Consider the following 18,444-nt stretch of genomic DNA (forward strand, 5'->3'; position numbering starts at 1 on the left):
GCTTCAACAGCATCCTCATCAACTGAACCACTTCTGAATATTGTCCACTCCAACTCTCAGTCTCTCTGCCACAAAAGTCTCTCGACGGCAGGTCTTTTCATTACTATAGAATACCCATGCACTCCCCGGTGGCTATACACAACTGCCTTCCTCCGCTAGCTTAAACCGTCGGATACTCGCGAGCAGGCATTGCACTCCAGTCAGAACACACACGCAATCAGCGGATAGATCCTTTCTACTCCGCGCTCGTTTCAGTTTCACCAACGTATATGAACATGGATGTCGACAGCAGAGTTGACTCGTCGTAGACGATGCTGTAAGGCCACAAGTATGACGGAGAGAGGGTGTCGTGACGGCGGGTGAAGCAAGTGACGACTGGGAAGCCGGGGCAGCCTTACCTGCGTTTCGGGGCACCAGTCACGGGTGCAAGCTACACACTACACTCACAGTACGGCCTGCCTGCCTGGCTCGCTTGGTGTCGGACCAGCCAATCAGGCCATACACAAGGAAGGAAGCCCGCAGTAATGCAGGCTGGCCGTAATATGACAACACGTTTCTTCAATGTATCCATACTTCAGTTCGCACGTAGGCGCTGGAGCCACAGGAGCTATACGTCTTCGCCGATATGAAAAAAGGCTCTCGGAATGATTGTACTGTGAACATATTTGTAAAGGATATTAAATCCAGTGGGAAATGTCGACTGTTGTAGATCCTCAATGCTGTGAAAATATTAATTTGTTACTTGGCCCTACAGTGTCACGATGTTGGAGTACATAGCTGTTGAGGCGTGTGTTGGTACGGATAAACGCCTGGTAGCCCCCAATGCATGGGGATAGGGGGGACTGGGGCGACATGTGACGATCCAGCTGACCATATACTAGGATCTAACGTTGTATGTCTCGTTTTGCACAGCGTACGCTGCATACATACACACCTTCGTTGTATAATCACCCAGCGGAGAATTCACAAGCCACTGAACTTACACAAAATATTATCTGTATGTTTTCTTCGAGTGGAGAGATGTGAATCCTACCCGCTCTGTGACTTGACTTGGTATACACGACAAGGAGGGGGTCACGGGGCTTCTACCCCAGGGGCACTCATGGCTCGACCGGTATAACATTTTCCCCGGAGTCGGGCTCTGCCATACCAAAACACGTGAGTATATTTTCCTGTATTCTCTCCTCTCTCTCCATGTACACATGGCTCGTTTGATACCTGTGCTACATTTTCGCCCAGGTAAGCGCATGTCACGTAGCGCTAGCGTCCTCCATCTATTGTCTCCATGTGTTCAACACTATCCTCGTGTTTCTGAATGTGTATGTTTCGGCATAGTTGCGTCCTTTCACCCACCACCTGCCTCTGTCACCCCACCTGTACTACACGCTGAATAAAGTAGACCCTGCCATGGTTCAACACTACTAAAACTCAAAACAAGTCAACCAAAATTCTCGTATCGCTATCAAATGATTAATACCCTTCAAAAATGCAATAAGTTACACTTGACGGGCGAGTTCAGTTGAATATGTCAACGTTAGTCATATCTCAAAAACAGTTTTATGCTGACTCTTACGATCGTAATAACATCTAAGTCCCCTTTCAATAACATGGTTTAGTTATGTCGCCAATACATTTTCTCTCAGATTATATATTTATATTATCTCAGCATATTAAATTGTTACATATTCAATTGTTTTGTGATATATATTTATCTTATAAGTCTTTATTTTTATAAATTTGTAAAAAAAAATATTTAACAACTCGGAGGTGTTATTTAGCAAAATAGCGTTCGGCCTCGTCGAATTTGAAACAGCGTTGACCTAGGCCGCGAGTAAGGCCGGACAGTCATTTTAGTAACGGACCGTCTTCTAACTTGTTTTATGGTTCTGACGATAGACAATCGCAAACAAAGCCCCGGTTTGAAATGCCAACCCCCACCCCTAGGCCGGGCTCATCCTTGGTTGTGATAACGTGAATTTGCCGGTGTTGTATTGTAGTGGAGTGCTACTCAGTGACGTGTTCCAGAATCAACCCCGAATCTCTGTTCCTTACCAGACCCCCAACCAGCCTTGTATAATGGCAACAGCTTGCCGCGATGTCGGCAAGTTTATCAAGCTAATTTTTCATCTAATTGTTACAGCAATGATGCTTTAGAAACAGGTGTGTAGGAAAGCGGGCCACAAACCTGTGACGGTATTTTGTTGGGAGAAAAATAGACATAGAATTTTTTTTGTAAACTTTGAACTTTGTAAAAACCTTTTGTGGTAGAATGTTGTAAATATGTTAAAGGTCATTTCGTCACGACTCTTTTCTAAACGTTTTGTATGAAAATACCATACAAAACCGTCTACCAGCTGTAAACAAAACCGTCTACCAGCTGTAAACAAAACCGTCTAACAGCTGCAGTAGTATTTTCACTTTATCACATCACCAGATATTTCGCTATACCTTACCCCGTGCATTCAACTTTCACAATAACACCCAACCAGCGTGAATATAAACCCGTTACTAGAGACATATGAACGTTTAACTGAATGTACACAGGGTAAATCATTTTAAATCCTCAAGTTTAACATAATTTAAAAATATGATATTACAAAAAAGTGAACATCGATAAACCCTGAACCCGCAACTGTGAGATATGACTGATAACACGGCGCGAGTTGTAACTCACTCCCATAGTACAGCCTTATTGCCCGGGGCAGCGAAAAACACTGATGAAGGCTGGGTATGAGCATGCTTTGAAAACACGACTGCTCGCACTGATTTCGTTCATTCACAACGCATAATAATAACACCACCTGTAGCCAAGAGAATTCTACCAGGTCCACTGTGGCTATAGGTAAAACGCGTAGCTGTGTGTCTCATATATTTATGGGCACTGTAAGATGTGCGATATACACTGTATCGTATCGGGGTCACCTCAAACATGAGAAAGTTTGTAGGGGTCATGTGCGGGGTTAATAGTTTTAATGAATTTCGTGTCGGGGACAAAATCGTCATAAATTCAATATGAACGGCTTATATTAAAATCATACTTAAGCCGTTCGAAGTTTGGGGTTTTCTGTCCATTTTTTTTTAAATTATGACAATGATACCATTAAGGCCCTAACGTACTGATATTTTTTTTTATTTGACAATTTTATTTTTTCTATTTGCAATTCTAAGTGATGGGACGGATTGACTTTTTTTAATAGGTATTCCAAATTAGATCGTTTGGACTATTTTATAGTGACATTTTGAAATCGGGTTTAATGTCAAATTCGTCACTGGCAATAATCTACTAAGAGTACAGGAGTGTTTTTCTGGCATGCTATTAAAGCTTTTAGAAAACAGAAAACACTTAAATAGGATTAGTGGGTGAATTGTTGTTATAAGCACTCAATGTAAACATTTAGTATAATGATTACAGTAAATAGTGCCACTTAAATCTAATTAGGCGCTCTTAAAAGTGATTTCCATTCTCTCTTGCCGCTGTGAAGTCGCCACTCGCTCCGGTTAAAACAACACCGCCCCCGTTTTGATCCCGTCACCCTGATATGAAGGCGCCACGGCGAGGTCCGGGGAAATCGTCATTGCATACAACCCCGTCATATTAACGGTAAATCGTGAAATTATTTATAAAATTTACTTAAAGAACTTGTGTTTTTTATTTTCTTTCTTTAGTGACTTCAGGTTTAGTTAAATTATGAACACAACGTATACGACTTGTAGTATAATAAAAGTCCAACTAAATTGTATTATATATTAAGGACAAACCATGACAACGTTTAATTTGAGGAAACAACAGTGTTGTGGGGTGATGCGTAGAATATAGATATATAAAGTATATATATAACATACACAAGCTAAAGTATCGTAGGCAATGAGAGGTTGTTATTGCATCACGGGCCGACAGTTCATGTCAAACTTTCACCGCGGAACTGTCATCTCCTTGAGATTAACTTTATGAATATTTATTTATCCACATAATCAACATTTACAAAACAATTACAATCGGAAAAGATGTTTCCATCACAAGTCGTGTTCAACCTGGCGCCTCGTGTGACAAGCGCTCTTGTTTCGCGTCAGGAAACCTATGTTTGCACGGCCACAGGAATTCACAACTGGCGTCATTTGAAACCTCTCATTTTCTAAAACACAATTTATTTGAGGTTTATCTGACAATCTGTTTCTTTTGTCACATGAAGACATTCTGTAGATTTATGAAACGTCATAGGACTTTTATTTTTTTTCGTTAAAATGATCCTTGATCAAAACTCGTTTGATTTAAAGAAATGAAACATTGACATATCACAACGAACCACGTCTTACGCACATATTGATCTCATATCTTCTGTGATAAACAGGCAAAAAATAACATCATAGCTCTAAGTTGATGAGGATATTATAATAACTAGGTTAGAAGCAGTGTTGTTCTTAGACGTTTCCCCAAAGAAACTACTCGTCAAAATTAAAAAGAACAAACTGTTCCATAGTGAGAGGAATGACATCTTTGCAAAACATAAAAGACAAAAACTGAAGAATATGTGTGATTACCCTGTAATAATGCTCATTAATATTTCATTACGTGGTTATAAAGCATGACTCAATTCGGACAGATTGATATATCTTCTCGTTTTAACCTAAACTAATAAAAGATGCATCTCTCCGAGAAGCGGGGGAAGCTGGTTAGCAGTTTGTCTTTAAACCCCTGCTTCAGCTTCTTGTGTTTCTATGTTTCTTGTAACATAAGTTAGCATGTAGAAGATAAAATCTATGTGAATGATATGCTGTGGTGTAATATTAGCCGAACAACACATTTTGTTACTGAGCTTCTTTAGACGCTGGTGACAGAACGGCAGCCAAACTATCCTGATTTACTGGGAATAAAAAATATTGACATTAATACTTATTAACATTGAAGTGATAAAAGTGCCCGTCAACTAGTACTCACAACTGAAAGTTATACCCAGTATTTCAAGTAGGTCACGTTTGCCTTCCCCTCCCCTCCCCCTCTCGGTCCCCATCTGTCATAACATTTACCTGTGTGTCCCTCTCCGACCACCCAACCCCCATCCCCCTGACCCTGGGCTCTCTGGGACGCTGGTATCCCACCGTTCACCACCGCTGCCCTAGTCCCTACCCTAACCCATGCGACAGGGTAGACAGTGTATCTCCCAACACATGCTACTCTTGAGCCAGTGTGTACAACCCCCACCCTTAGTGGTTTAGCTACGACCCCACCCTACAATCCCCGCCCCATGGGATGTTTGTCGTATTACTTAAGCATGTTCCATCTGACAAAGCATTTCTATACACGGTCGTTTGAGCTGCACATGTGCACAAAATAAACGTACACATGCATACACTCGTACTAAGGCGCGTCTCACAGCGACGCACACCCCCATATCCATATGATGTACGCATCCCAGCAGTCTCTGTGATGAATGGTTGCAGGATGTACCCACCCCGCAAATACCCACCCCTATATATCCTGGTAGATGTGCGGGCCCGAGCTATCACCAACCTACCCACTGAGTTTTCTCTCACGTTAAACACTGCTAATATTTCACTGACCCAGATTGCGGTCAATTTTAAGTACCAACATCATAAACGCATATCTTACGCATTTGACCTTGCGGTTCTAACTCCTTAGAAGATTTCAGTCTCGTGCTATTTTTATAGCCTTCAGTAATAATTAACACACAATATCTAAGAGAAGTACGTATACAGTAACACTACTTTAGGAATACTTATCATAACTGTAACATCAGCTAAAAAACGTTCTAGGCTAGGACGATTATGACTTAAAGGACGAAAGCTTGAGAAAGAAAACACTTTGAAATATAATTATAGGTGTGATACTTTACTCTATATCTGTAGACTGACAGAGCTCGTAATGAAACGTCTTCAACAGAATTAAACCCTGTAAGCGTGGATTTCAAGTCCATGCATACGACACGAAGCCTGAATGACAAAATAGGTTCATAAAAAATGAAAACCTGTTCAATTTTTTTTTAAAGTTTTCTTCATTGTGAATATTTACACCCTGTAAATAATGATAGCGCTTTAGTAATATAGTGAGGCAAGCAGAAAATAATGATATAGCGTTGGTAATACAAGTGAAGCTCAACGTCACCTCAGAAACAAACACGGCCTTCATTATTACCATTAAGTATGGCTATATCAGTTTCGTCTTAATTCGGACTGATAAGTTAGATGGTAGGATGATAACCAGTTAATAATGTGTATATAGAGTTTTCGATGCCATGATTGATCAATTGAACAGAAATTATTGATGATATGTCATTTGACAAATCAGTCATTACAATCAGGAGACTGACATCGAGTTTTCTTGTCAGAATGGTGTTACTGAACACCTTATCATGGTATTGGCGGCATGACTAGCGTTGCCCTAAACATGCGATTCTTGTGTTTTTCTAAGTCAACCAGTCACCCGAAACCTAACAAAGCACTGGAGTGGGTGAACGAGCGTTCTATTAGTGTAATTGTGTTCGGGAAAACAAACCGATTGCTAATCAGTTGCCACGAACGGCTTGGACAGAAGCTCTGGCAGTAGCGTAACACTAATTGACTGACCCACTCACTTACGGCAATAATGTTATTTATATTGATAAGAGATAAAATTCTGATCTTAAATGTGACTTTTATCATAGCACTCATAATATTTGTTTTCAACAATGCACGCTAACAAGGTTTAAATAGATACGCTTTGGACCCACACAGCGACAGAGCCGACGAAAGTGGCTAGAGTTACCTCCCTTTGCCTTTGAGTTAATCGCGTCAGTCAATTGTTGTGGGGAGTCGGGATTGAACACGGCATGGCAGATGTCGAGGTTTATAAGAATCGGCAAGGCTAAGGTGGAATCATTCAGCCAGCACATGTGAACATCATCAAGGGATATCATATTTGATTGGAACTTCTATCGGATTCCTTATTTTTCGTTTTCTCGGAGACATGTTGTGCAGTGACAGTTGTATATTTCCCTAGTCTGTCGGGACTATGTATGGAGTAAAACGATGGACAGTCGGTGAGAACACTTACTCAGTATTAATGTTATAAGTGACATCATATGTTATTTATGCTTTTATTATATTTTAGCAATATGAATTAAACGAATAATAATTCATTCCTACTTGCATTTCATCAAAATTCTTTAGATATCTACATATTTAATGCACTAGTATGTTATACCTAACATCAGGGTGATTAAGGAATTGGTTAGCTCCTGTTATATGTTAGACCTATTATTTCTACGATAGGTAAGTATTTATTTGTTATTTCTTATGTGTATTTTGTGTACATCGGCTACTGTTTGTTCGACAACGTGTGAAGTATCTAATCTGCATATATATATATATATAATACTTTCTACAGTGAAAACAAAAATATGCATTTATTTCGAACGCTTAAGGATGAGACATCGCAGTAAAATATATAACCAGACGGAGAGGAGGCTTTATCTGCGCCGTGAGTTAATTCATTACCAATGGAATCTCGAGCGAGGGGGCGTCCAGCATTGGGAGGGGGTTTTGCGCGGGGGAAGGGGGCGGTTGATTCAGGGTCCCGTACTGTGGAGGAAGCTCGCTTATATTTATTTTAAAGTAATAAGTTGCACATTTTTACAGTAAGTTTGAGAGAATTTTCGTAAAGTAATTAAATACGTTGTGATACGCAGGCTTAGTTGGAGAGACAGGTATGGGCGTAGCGAGTAGCGTGGACCCATAGGGGGGGTGGTATACTTAGAGATGCGACTAAAACAATTATAACCTAGCATTTCTGTGCCCACACAATGTTTTGACACGAACGCCAGCTTACCCCAGCTAACGGGGCACGGGAATTAGATTTGCATTAAATGTGTCAAGCTCAAGCGTATATTTCTTTTTTAAAAGTACGATTTAGTTTTGTTTCACTTGTATGAAAAGTTCGAAATCCTGTCTAACATAAGAAACTGTTTGTGTCTCAATTTTTATTTCAAAACTGTCGCCGAAACGGTACCCGATTATCGTGTAAAATATATGTATGCAACATTACAATGCCTCTTAAACATGACAGTGTCCCAAGAGTGCAAGGGCAGTGTTAACGGCGATTAAATAAATTCAAAGTAAATGTCAGCTCCTCGCTTGAGCTCTGTCGACACGGCGCAGGTGCTGTAATGAAGTCATATGGGAAATTAGCTTTTTTCTCACCTATTACACAGTGCTTAGTATAGCGTCTGTCAGCTGTGCTATACTGTGCGAGAACGTGTTCGGGGCTCGATATATGCTTGGAGTATTGCTAATTGCCTACAACACTACTGTCACACGAAGGACCCGAGGCTAATGGGCCATGGCGGTTTAAACTGTCACTGACACCCCCATTTCGCTACCGTTTAATTTACAACCCCATGCCACAAGAACTGCCCCGAGACCGCTGGGCGCAATTACGCCATAAACCTAACAACCATGTGTATATATTTATTCTTTAAATGATCCCAATGCTATTTTCATATATCAGGGACGTAAACGATAATATTTTCTATTTCTGTGCACTGGGTTCATTGTTAGGCTGTCGATTTGTAGTGTTACGTTACGCGTCATTCAAGCAGAACATCTATTTTTGAACAAGAATATACAAATTCACTCAAACTATTCAAGTAATAGTGCATATTTCTTCAAACGTCAAACTGGCTTGAAATAGCCGTCTGTTGGAGCGCATCTGAGGGACTCGCATTCTCCACCTGTAGAACTTGGCTCCGCACTCCGTAACCCCACCCGTCACCATCAGCTCCCTCCCCCCTCCTCCTAAGTCCCCTCCCCCTGCAGCCCCGTCCATGCGCGGTGAGATGTTGGAGAGGCAGGCCATTCCATCTCGCGGTACTGCCACCTGTCCCGACTCGGCTCCTGTCACTGACGACGTCTGATGCCGTACTCCTTGTTGCGACTGCCGCCGTCCCAAGCGCTGTAAATGCTTCGTACTTCTTAACGCTTGTAAGGTGGTACCTTGATGCAAGCATGGAGCCTTGAAGCGAACTGATGTTAGAAGTCATCGTAGCAACAAATCGAGTGATTGATTTTTTCATTCCTCAGATCAATATCTGTTGGAGAACTGATATATTGTTTCTCGGGAAGCTGACTTGATTAGTGTGTCAAGATGTGTTCCACTTGCATAGCGGATCCCGACACCTTCTTCGTAAAAGTTATTGGTAATTTATAGTGAATATTTATTATAATCATTATTTTACACCAACCTTCATCTATGATTCATGCCATTACTTTTTTACGTCTGCTTCAAGGTATCATTTGGATGTCAGCGCGCCGTGAGTAACGGTTACTTCGGAGTTACCTCCTCGTATGACCTTGACCTAACTGTACCATATTTGTTTCAGGTGTCCACTTCAGCATGAGCGCGGTCTCCAGGACAACCAGTCTTGTGCTCCTGCTTAGCCTCACGTTGATTGGTCCGAGCTTAGAGCTCTTAGCAGCTTCTCAATCCAGACCGGCATCAACAGACAATAACGGGATATCAGGAAAAGCATCTGTGGGAAAAGACAGCGACTTTTTGAAAATCGTGGAAGCTGGCTTGTTTAACAATCTCGGTTTAAAGAGTCGCCCCAATCCCCAGCGAAAGTCCGACATACCAGATTACATGTTGGAACTGTACGATCTGTACTCAAGCCGGTCTGGCTCAGCCAGTCCATTCCTGAAAACCAAAGGGAGAGGTCTGACCTCTGCTAACACTGTACGGAGTTTTCTTCATACAGGTGAGTGTCCAAACCAATTTACGAAAGAGTTACATATAATTAGTACATCCGGGCATCACCCTGCAGAGGATGACGTAACACTGACATGCGCACAGCGTACCGTCCTTCAAGTACACGTAACGTTTTAGCTGACCTTACCTTTGATTAAGGTCTCTTTTTTGGCTTACGACGGAAAATAATGATCACAAGGAACTGATACTGTTCTAGTAGTATATCCCAATACATCCTCTTAGACGTTCAAGCGAGACATTGTGCTTTTCAGTCACACACTTATTATGACAAACTCATAAAAACTTCCTCCCTTCCGTATTCTCCACTTAGTTTAAAATAAGTTCATGGCACGCTAATACACGTGTATAAAGATGTCAAATTTCAACCAACAACATCCTGAACGGATGTTTACCCCGTGCATCAGGCTTTATATCGAATGACTGACGTATCTGAGACGGTTTGTACCTATTTGTTCCCTATACCGAACGACGACACTGTGTTCCAACACAGGTTTACAAAGCTAATACTGGCATCGCCAGCGGCCAACTATCTTAGGCATGAATACAATAAAATTATTACACATAAATTCTCATATCCCATAGCCACGACCCTATCCGTCGTCATGGAGCCTGCAGGCTGGGCTTTATATTGTATGTGCCAAACAGACAGCCTTATCAGTTTGTAATGTAGGTGGTCAGTGAAACCCGCCTGCCGCTAGCTACCGACTGATGACCACACACAGTATTTCAGGGGACGCTCCGAGGAGCGAATCTGAAGTAGGAAAAGGCTACAGGACAAAACATAATCTTCAAAACGAAAGAAAGTTGTTTCTGTATGAACTGGCGATAGGTCAGACTCAAGTGTTTCGTCTCGGGGCATGCGTAATTCGGGGCCTATTTTGTAATTGTAATTAAACGTTTAGCTTGAGGTAGATTTAGGTATACGGCCCTTTAACGCGCACGGTAATGCTTGGATCTTGGACCAAGTGGTTTGGGTTAGGCGTTTAACACAGGTAGCCTTGTTGTAAGATTTGTTGGAGCGGAATTACCTGACGGGTTTATTGACTGTTGTAGTGATAAATTGAGGTCATCACCAGTGCCTGCGTTCTTCTTGTCTTACGTGGCTTCTTGTGTTTGATCTTCGACATATGTCTGTAAACCACCGAAACCCCCGATTTCATTTACAGTTGTGTGTCATAAGCATCGTGAAATCATTAAGTAACTGATAAGGCCACTTTTGACAGTGCGATAGGTTGATAGTGCAGGTAGGCCTGGGGCGGGTTGACTAATTTCGGGACCCCTTAAGGAATAACTCAAGTCATCAGGTGGAACGTTCGCCAAGATAAACAATGCATTGTTAATTCATCATTGTGTATCGATCGCTGGTTTTACTTTCCACTGCGATCGATGTCGAGCATTCGGTGAGGCTATATCATAGCTTAGCTCTTACCACCGTAATTTTAGGTCATTTTGCAGACATCTTCCGCGTTTAAATTGCTTTCCTGTTATTATCCTTATCAAATCTTTGTGTCTGTCATTTCAGTGGAGTAGATACAATCTTATTCAAATGAAAGAGATGGTCTATTTTCTTCCAAATCGAAACAGTAATCCCTCACGCGATCTGTCTTATACTCAAAATTCAAGCGAGCCATGCATTCGGCTTGAAACAAAGCACCCCTTAATCATGAACCCTTTCATGCAAGAAAAACAATACTTATACGCGATGAAGTTGCATAAGGATTGTTTACGAAGAGGGTGTCCCCTTGGCACAAATGGCTCGAGGTAGTTAAGACTCGGTATTCTGATTAATCAGCTGTTAAAAACTTTCCACAACCCGTCCAAGGATTTGCAAGGCCGATGGTGACGAACACCTTCTGTTGATGATATCAATAAAGGTCTTCTGTGATAGAGACACCACTATGTCTATAAGGATAGGTGGATGTGTGGCCTGACTGCCATGGTGAGGGAAAAACATTCGAAGGCCGTGGAACGGAAACATTCGATATTTCGGTGTTTGAGATACATGCTTTGGATGGAAGTCTCGTGCACAGCAATATCGTCTGTTAGTAGTACACACAGTAGTATCGGCTGTTGGCAATGGCATACGGGGTGTACGGACAATTACGATCCGCGCCATTCTTCACCTTCCCTGCCACCTCTTGGATTTCCAGACACAGAGATGTGTTTACATGTTTCCCTGACTCAGTCTCCTCGGGCGTTTGTCGTCTGCTTCTTGATCGCCGCAAGGAGTCTGGAAAGGTCAACGGGTGAAAAAGGTCACGGAGACAGTAAGGTTTGTTCTGTCTGTGTTGGGACAGTTCATGGAATCCCACAAATATCAACGGTGTTGACCGCTGTCGATTTGCTTCTAAGTCTAGAACTTACTACAGCTCCTCGTATGACGGTGTTTCCATCGTGGCGTTGTGGTTCCAACGTCAGTGATCATAAATATATCCTGAAAATACTTATCAGAACCATCTTTGTGGACTCCAATATTCGATCTATCAACGATATACAGAACCATAAAAGTGTTTATCCCAAATTTACAGATCAATCTGCTCAAATCAGAAGTTGACCGACGTTTGAACAAAGATACCTTATGAGCCCTAGTCACTGAATTCATTTGTCACAAAACTGACATGGTCATTCAGCATTATCAGTTCGGGATGCTCATGGATGAGCTGGTGCAGCCCAGTGTCATAACACGCACCGTGGTTGTCCAAGGCCCGAACGGACCAAACATAGAGTCACATCTGGCCTCCCTTTAGCCCAGTCCAGTGTATGTATTCCATAAGTCAGATAGAATGTCATCCCTAATCTCTTTGGTCACGTTTTGCATAATCATAAGCCTTTGTTCCCAGCTGTCCATCTCAATTGCTGGGAGGGTTGGCAATACATCAACCCTGCCATCACAGGATTTACCTGTGTCATCCTCCCCCCTCATGCTTTATTGTCCCCATCTCCGCCCCCCCATCTCAAACCATAACCAGTTGCTGGATGTGATGGCACTATGACTCTCCTGACCCCATGCTTTATTGCCCCACCCCACCCCCACCCCCCACCCATCTCAAACCATAACCAATTGCTGGATGTGATGGCACTATGACTCTCCTGACCCCATGCTTTATGGCAGCCCCCCACCCATCTCAAACCATAACCAATTGCTGGATGTGATGGCACTATGACTCTCCTGACCCCATGCTTTATTGCCCCACCCCACCCTCACCCCCCACCCATCTCAAAGCATAACCAATTGCTGAATGTGATGGCACTATGACTCTCCTGACCCCATGCTTTATTGCCCCACCCCACCCCCACCCCCCACCCATCTCAAACCATAACCAATTGCTGGATGTGATGGCACTATGACTCTCCTGACCCCATGCTTTATTGCAGCCCCCAAACACCCCCCCCCCCAACTCAAACCATAACCAATTGCTTGATGTATTGGCACTAAGTCACCCCTACCTTCATATCGCCCCCACCCTCTCTGGGCAGTCAGTCCAATGACCAGATGGTGGACGCACCCCAGCTTCAACACCACACCCATCCGGTTCCTCCCTCCCACGACATACCAAAGACAGTCTGGTGTGTTGATACTGTGTATGATGTCAGGAACTCGTATTGGGTCAGATTATCACGAAATATTTGCATATCCGCGAGAGGGATCTTCTCACTTGAGCCATGTGGGAATTTGTATCATACCTCAACCGCCACATGAATGTTGGTTTAGCATAGTAGAATGCTCGGTCTTAAGCAAATGTAAAAACATCATCGGCATTTTATCACGGCAACGAATACAAACGTATAGCTGGGGGGATTTTTGTTGGATTCCGCACAGCGTTTCATCTAGTTAGTCATACATAGCCCTAGCTGATCATCGCTCAAATGTAGTCGCCGGAAGTGACGTAATGTTTACATATGGCGCAACCTAGTTTACAATGCATCTAACAATTGAGTCATCAAAAATGCAGAACTGAAGATAAGCGTTACTCGAATTTTATTCTTTGAAAAATTCACGTGCAGATGTTTTTTCACACCTTGTTTCAATACAGGAGCCGATGTTATTTGGCAGGTTGTTGTCCGAAGTCCGAACATGTAAGGTATAGCATAGATGGAGGAATGGGGTTCGATGTTTGAGGTGTAGCGGTGAGAATTAGGCCACCCGTATCCCAGAATTGTATAGGTATAGGTATTCCATGTACCGCTACCTAGAATTGTAACCTGCTGATTAACATGATCCAAAGCATGACCATACACGCATGTGTCTTTTCTATTTCAAAACTGCTTTTGTGACGATGATTCAGAAGACTCATATTTGTCACTACATCGCTCTGTCGACTTTCTTATTATATGGCGATGTTCATGTCCCACTTTTAACCCTGTCTCTTATGCTTATGCTGACTTTCTGATTCATCAACATTCGTGCCTTTCTGTAAGCTTCAAGGTGATTTGTTCCGAATGGTACGGTCAGTTTCAAGAAAGGAGACGTTATATACTAAATGTTTCCTTTCTCATCTTTCATAAAGTTGGTCAGTTGTTTTTGTTGTTTAACGCTGCACTCAGCAATATTCCAGTTACATGTGACTGTGGTCTGTAAATAATCGAGTCTGGACCAGACAATCCAGTGATTGACATCATGAGCATCATTCCACGCAATTGGGATAGGATGACATGCATCAACCAAGTCAGCGAGTCTGACCACCCGATCCCGTTAGTCGCCTCTTACGACAAGCATAGTCGCCTTTTACGGCAAGCATGGGTTGCTGAAGACCTATTCTCTACCCGGATCTTCACGGGTCCCTTTCATAAAGAAATTGGTTGAAATAAAATCATAATTTTATGTTGGCCTGATATTTTAGCTGAGTTCATTTTACTTTAATCATTTGTTCTGTTAAACAGTCACACTAACTGTTTGTTTTCTTGTTTCAGATGTGGAGCACACAGATGCCGGTTGTGATGAGAAGAACTGTGTTCGGATGTGGTTCAATATCTCTACTATCCCCGACGTTGAGGCTTTAGCAGCAGCGGAGCTCAGGGTATTCAAGGATGTGTATAAATTGCTGGAAGCTAACAAAAATAATAGTGCTGTTAAACATGCAAAGACACCCCAGAGGCACCGGGTGGAGGTGCATGAGATTATGCAGCCTCTGGGTCAGAGCACTGAGTGTATATCAAGACTTATAGACACCAAGGTTGTGGATCTTAAGAACTCTTCCGCATGGGAGTCTTTTGATGTTCATTCGGCAGTATTAAAGTGGAAGAAGCGGCCCCGGTTAAATCATGGGCTGGAGGTTAGACTAATAACAAACAACCCCTCTGTAACTACAGATACGCATGTGCGGTTACGACGCTCAGCGTCGATGTCCGATACTCACTGGCATACGCAAAGACCTTTGTTAGTGGCTTACACGGACGATGGCCGAGGGCCCAAGCCCCGCACGCGTAGAGCCAGCAATCGGGCGCGGCGCCGGAAGCAACGGAAGAAGAAGAGGCGGCGGAGGAAGCACAAGAATCAGTGTCGTAGACATGCGCTGTATGTTGACTTCAATGATGTTGGGTGGAATGACTGGATCGTAGCGCCTAGTGGTTACAATGCTTTCTATTGCCACGGAGACTGTCCATTTCCTCTGGCGCATCATCTCAACTCCACAAACCATGCAATAGTTCAGACTTTAGTCAACTCTGTGAATCCAAGTGCCGTGCCCAAGGCGTGCTGTGTGCCCACTGAGCTGACTGCTATCTCCATGTTGTATTTGGACGAATGGGACAAGGTTGTGTTGAAGAACTACCAGGATATGGTGGTGGAGGCCTGTGGATGCCGATAGTAACCTGGCCGGCACACAGAAAACACTATGCAAGCTTCCGTGCCTGCTGTCGTTAGTACCACATAGTATGACAGGACATTCTGTGGTCATCAGCTCCTAGAGTCAAATATCTTCGCCATCTTGCTTCCGGGACTTCCGGCAACTGCTGGCAGAGAGGATACGGCACCAATAGGAGCTGCACATGGTAGTCACGTGACTGGTCATTACCTCAGCCATGTTGCAGGTTTTATGAATGTGAAGACGAGGTGTGTTCGGAATATTAAATTACACTAGTCATGGCATGGTGATAGAGAAAGAGAGGTGGCTACACAAGACCTACCCTCCAGTGGCTCTGAGAATATTGCTGACACTATTCCGATCGGGAAGGACGATATGAGTGCTGTAGAAAATATTGGAGTCGAATGCTCAACGCTTACGACTCCCCCTTCACCCTACCCCATTCCCCCACCCACCTTTCCCCCACCCTCCCCACCCAACCCAAGTTGAGCGTTGTGAAGCGCTCAGTTATGCTGGATATTGTACATATATTTATAAAATATATTTTAAATGTTTAATTTTATTTCAGTTAACCTTTCCTAGCGGTTACTCTGAATGATGTTAAGGATTGTACATTTATTGTAAGTTTACTGTGTACAATCTGCTAGGAGCAGGTGCGCGCGCATACCTCAACAAACGTCACAATGTGACTGTGACTTTGGACTACCTCTGTGTTTTGCAGCTGGCTACTCGGCACTAGTAATAAACCAATTCATCCTCAACACCGCGGGCGACTACCAGCGGGTTTATAACGCTCTAGACTCATATACTATAAAATTACTGTCTTGATTAAACGTTTGTTGAATAATTATTTCTATTATGGATTCTATGCTTGTCTTTAGCTAGTTGTAAAACACAGAATTTTAAAGCATGTTTGTTAAAGCAACTTTAGCTAAGGTACAACACTATGGGAAAGTTTGATATTTATTGACTGTTTCGCCGCCCATAGTGTAATCGGCTATAGTTACTGGAGATATGTTACGATACTGAAATTTTATGCTACATTTCACGTGACCAAAGAAATGGTCACGTGACTGGTATTACAGTCTGATGAAACGTACACTAAAATGAAAATAAAAAATACATGTAGAACAAAATTGAGATGTTTTGTTATATATTTTCCACCCAGTTCAGTATTTCATGAACCATTGCAACAGGTGATGCGCTTCGTCTTCACGGATATGAGACATTGTATTGCACACTACTGATTACTGTAAACAAAACTTTATGTTTTGACGAAACCGTGAACCCTCATATAGCAGTTGCCACCAATGTAATTATTTGCTTGGGATTCGTAAGGCTCTCCTTATGCTAAAACAAAACAAACCCGCGCGGAGGGATATGCCGTTGAAGGAAATAGTGCAGGGGACCAGTCATTTTCTGAAATTGCAGAGGAGCAGCTGAAATGGGAATAAAAAGACGACGTTCAGAGGAATACGTTGAAGACAAGTGCCTTTATTGTTATCACAATAAGTACAGCACAGCTATTCACATTTAATAGACGATACTTGAAGCAATTTTTACAGTCTGATCTTCACCAACCATCAGTTGGTATCGTGTTATCAGCTATACAACATTAGCGTTAAAAGTAGGGATGGGATATTAGTATTTGTAGGAAGGAAATGGAAAATAATATAACTTTTACACTAACGCAAATTCAACTATTACAGCGTTGTCTGTTATGGCTGTGCTGGTAGGGGCTTATCAGTTGGGCTATGGACGTTACAATACCGTTGTTTACCGATCGAACCACGGAGAGTAAGCGACCACTGTGACGTGTTCTCTCCATGTTCCATCTTTAACAAGTTAAGTGACGCTTTAGGATGCACGTGGTGTCTTATGTATCAGCGTTTGACGCACCAATGACCAAAATTATGTCTGAGGCAGTTCCGTGAAGGAAGTGCTCGCCTTTTCGCGAACACCTGGTGTCATCACTATTTCATAGTGATTCATAACCACATGCTTATGATATAGTCGCAAACGAACAATGGACTCTGCTTTTGGTATGATTATAGATTTGGTTTCGACGCTTTTATTATATCAAATACGGTAAGTAAAATGTTTCTGCTATATAGCCATGTGGTTATTTCCTGGATTTCCATTGTCAGAACTACTTTATCAGACATACAGGCTCACAATGTAGAGACCGGCGGGGCAGGACACGCTCACCTTTTCGCGAACACCTGGTATCACTACTATTTGATAGTAATCCATAAACACATGCTCGTGATATAGTCGGAATCGTAGAATCGACTGTGCTTTTTGCAGAGATTTCTTATGAATATGGAAAGGATTTTGTCTCTTTTATTCAGTCCACAGAAGCTTTCATTCACAGAACGTTCATTCAGTCTTTACATTACGTTGTTACATTATACAGACGCCGTCCTCATGGAAACCATTTAATATACTACAGTCCTTGTAATCAGACGTTGCATATATTCAGGTACCTAATTAAAGTTTTATGAACTGTTACAGTACTACTGTGAAAGCTGGCTGACAAATTCATCGAGACGTAAGCGGTTTGCGATACAAGCCGGAAATACTCGTAAGTGAAGGTCGAGATCACTGCTCTGTTTGATATAGAAAATATATACGATGACGGGAAATACTTATTTCCCGAGTAATGTGAAGATGACGTCATGTTCAAAATGTGACAAGTCTAAGACCAAATTGTCAAATCAGGAGCAATGATGTTTAGATGCATGTAATGATACTTAATGTGTCATGATCAATAATATGTCATAACACATACTGTGTAATACTGGTAAATACAAGTTTGATAAAGGAACCCGCAACAGAATAACATTGCCAGACTACAATGCAGGGCCTGGTCTCACAAAGCTA

The 18,444-nt window shown here is 42.4% G+C and overlaps 1 protein-coding gene across 4 annotated transcripts; it reads left to right on the forward strand.

The window, feature by feature from the left end:
* Positions 1 to 123: 123 nt before the first annotated feature.
* Positions 124 to 16,697, forward strand: LOC124119106 (bone morphogenetic protein 2-like). 4 transcript variants are annotated; one of them, XM_046481523.2, is made up of 3 exons: positions 124 to 1,158; positions 9,372 to 9,746; positions 14,669 to 16,697. In XM_046481523.2, the coding sequence occupies exons 2-3, from the start codon at positions 9,386 to 9,388 to the stop codon at positions 15,562 to 15,564; spliced, it is 1,257 nt and encodes a 418-aa protein (XP_046337479.1). In that variant the 5' UTR covers positions 124 to 1,158; positions 9,372 to 9,385; the 3' UTR covers positions 15,565 to 16,697. The 4 variants fall into 4 exon arrangements, with proteins under 4 accessions (XP_046337479.1, XP_046337487.1, XP_046337472.1 ...); XM_046481531.2 differs by lacking the exon at positions 124 to 1,158 and adding an exon at positions 3,580 to 3,601; XM_046481516.2 differs by lacking the exon at positions 124 to 1,158 and adding an exon at positions 6,799 to 7,034.
* The last annotated feature ends 1,747 nt before the right edge of the window (positions 16,698 to 18,444 follow it).

The sequence above is a fragment of the Haliotis rufescens genome, unplaced genomic scaffold, assembly GCF_023055435.1.
Source record: "Haliotis rufescens isolate VD_foot unplaced genomic scaffold, xgHalRufe1.0.p SCAF_3, whole genome shotgun sequence".
NCBI lineage: Eukaryota > Metazoa > Mollusca > Gastropoda > Lepetellida > Haliotidae > Haliotis > Haliotis rufescens.

Coding starts and splice junctions, on each gene's coding strand:
- LOC124119106 (XM_048402905.1), top strand. CDS start 9,137: ATGTGTTCCACTTGCATAGCGGATCCCGACACCTTCTTCGTAAAAGTT. Junction 9,189..9,371: donor CTTCTTCGTAAAAGTTATTG/GTAATTTATAGT, acceptor TATTTGTTTCAG/GTGTCCACTTCAGCATGAGC. Junction 9,747..14,668: donor ACGGAGTTTTCTTCATACAG/GTGAGTGTCCAA, acceptor TTCTTGTTTCAG/ATGTGGAGCACACAGATGCC.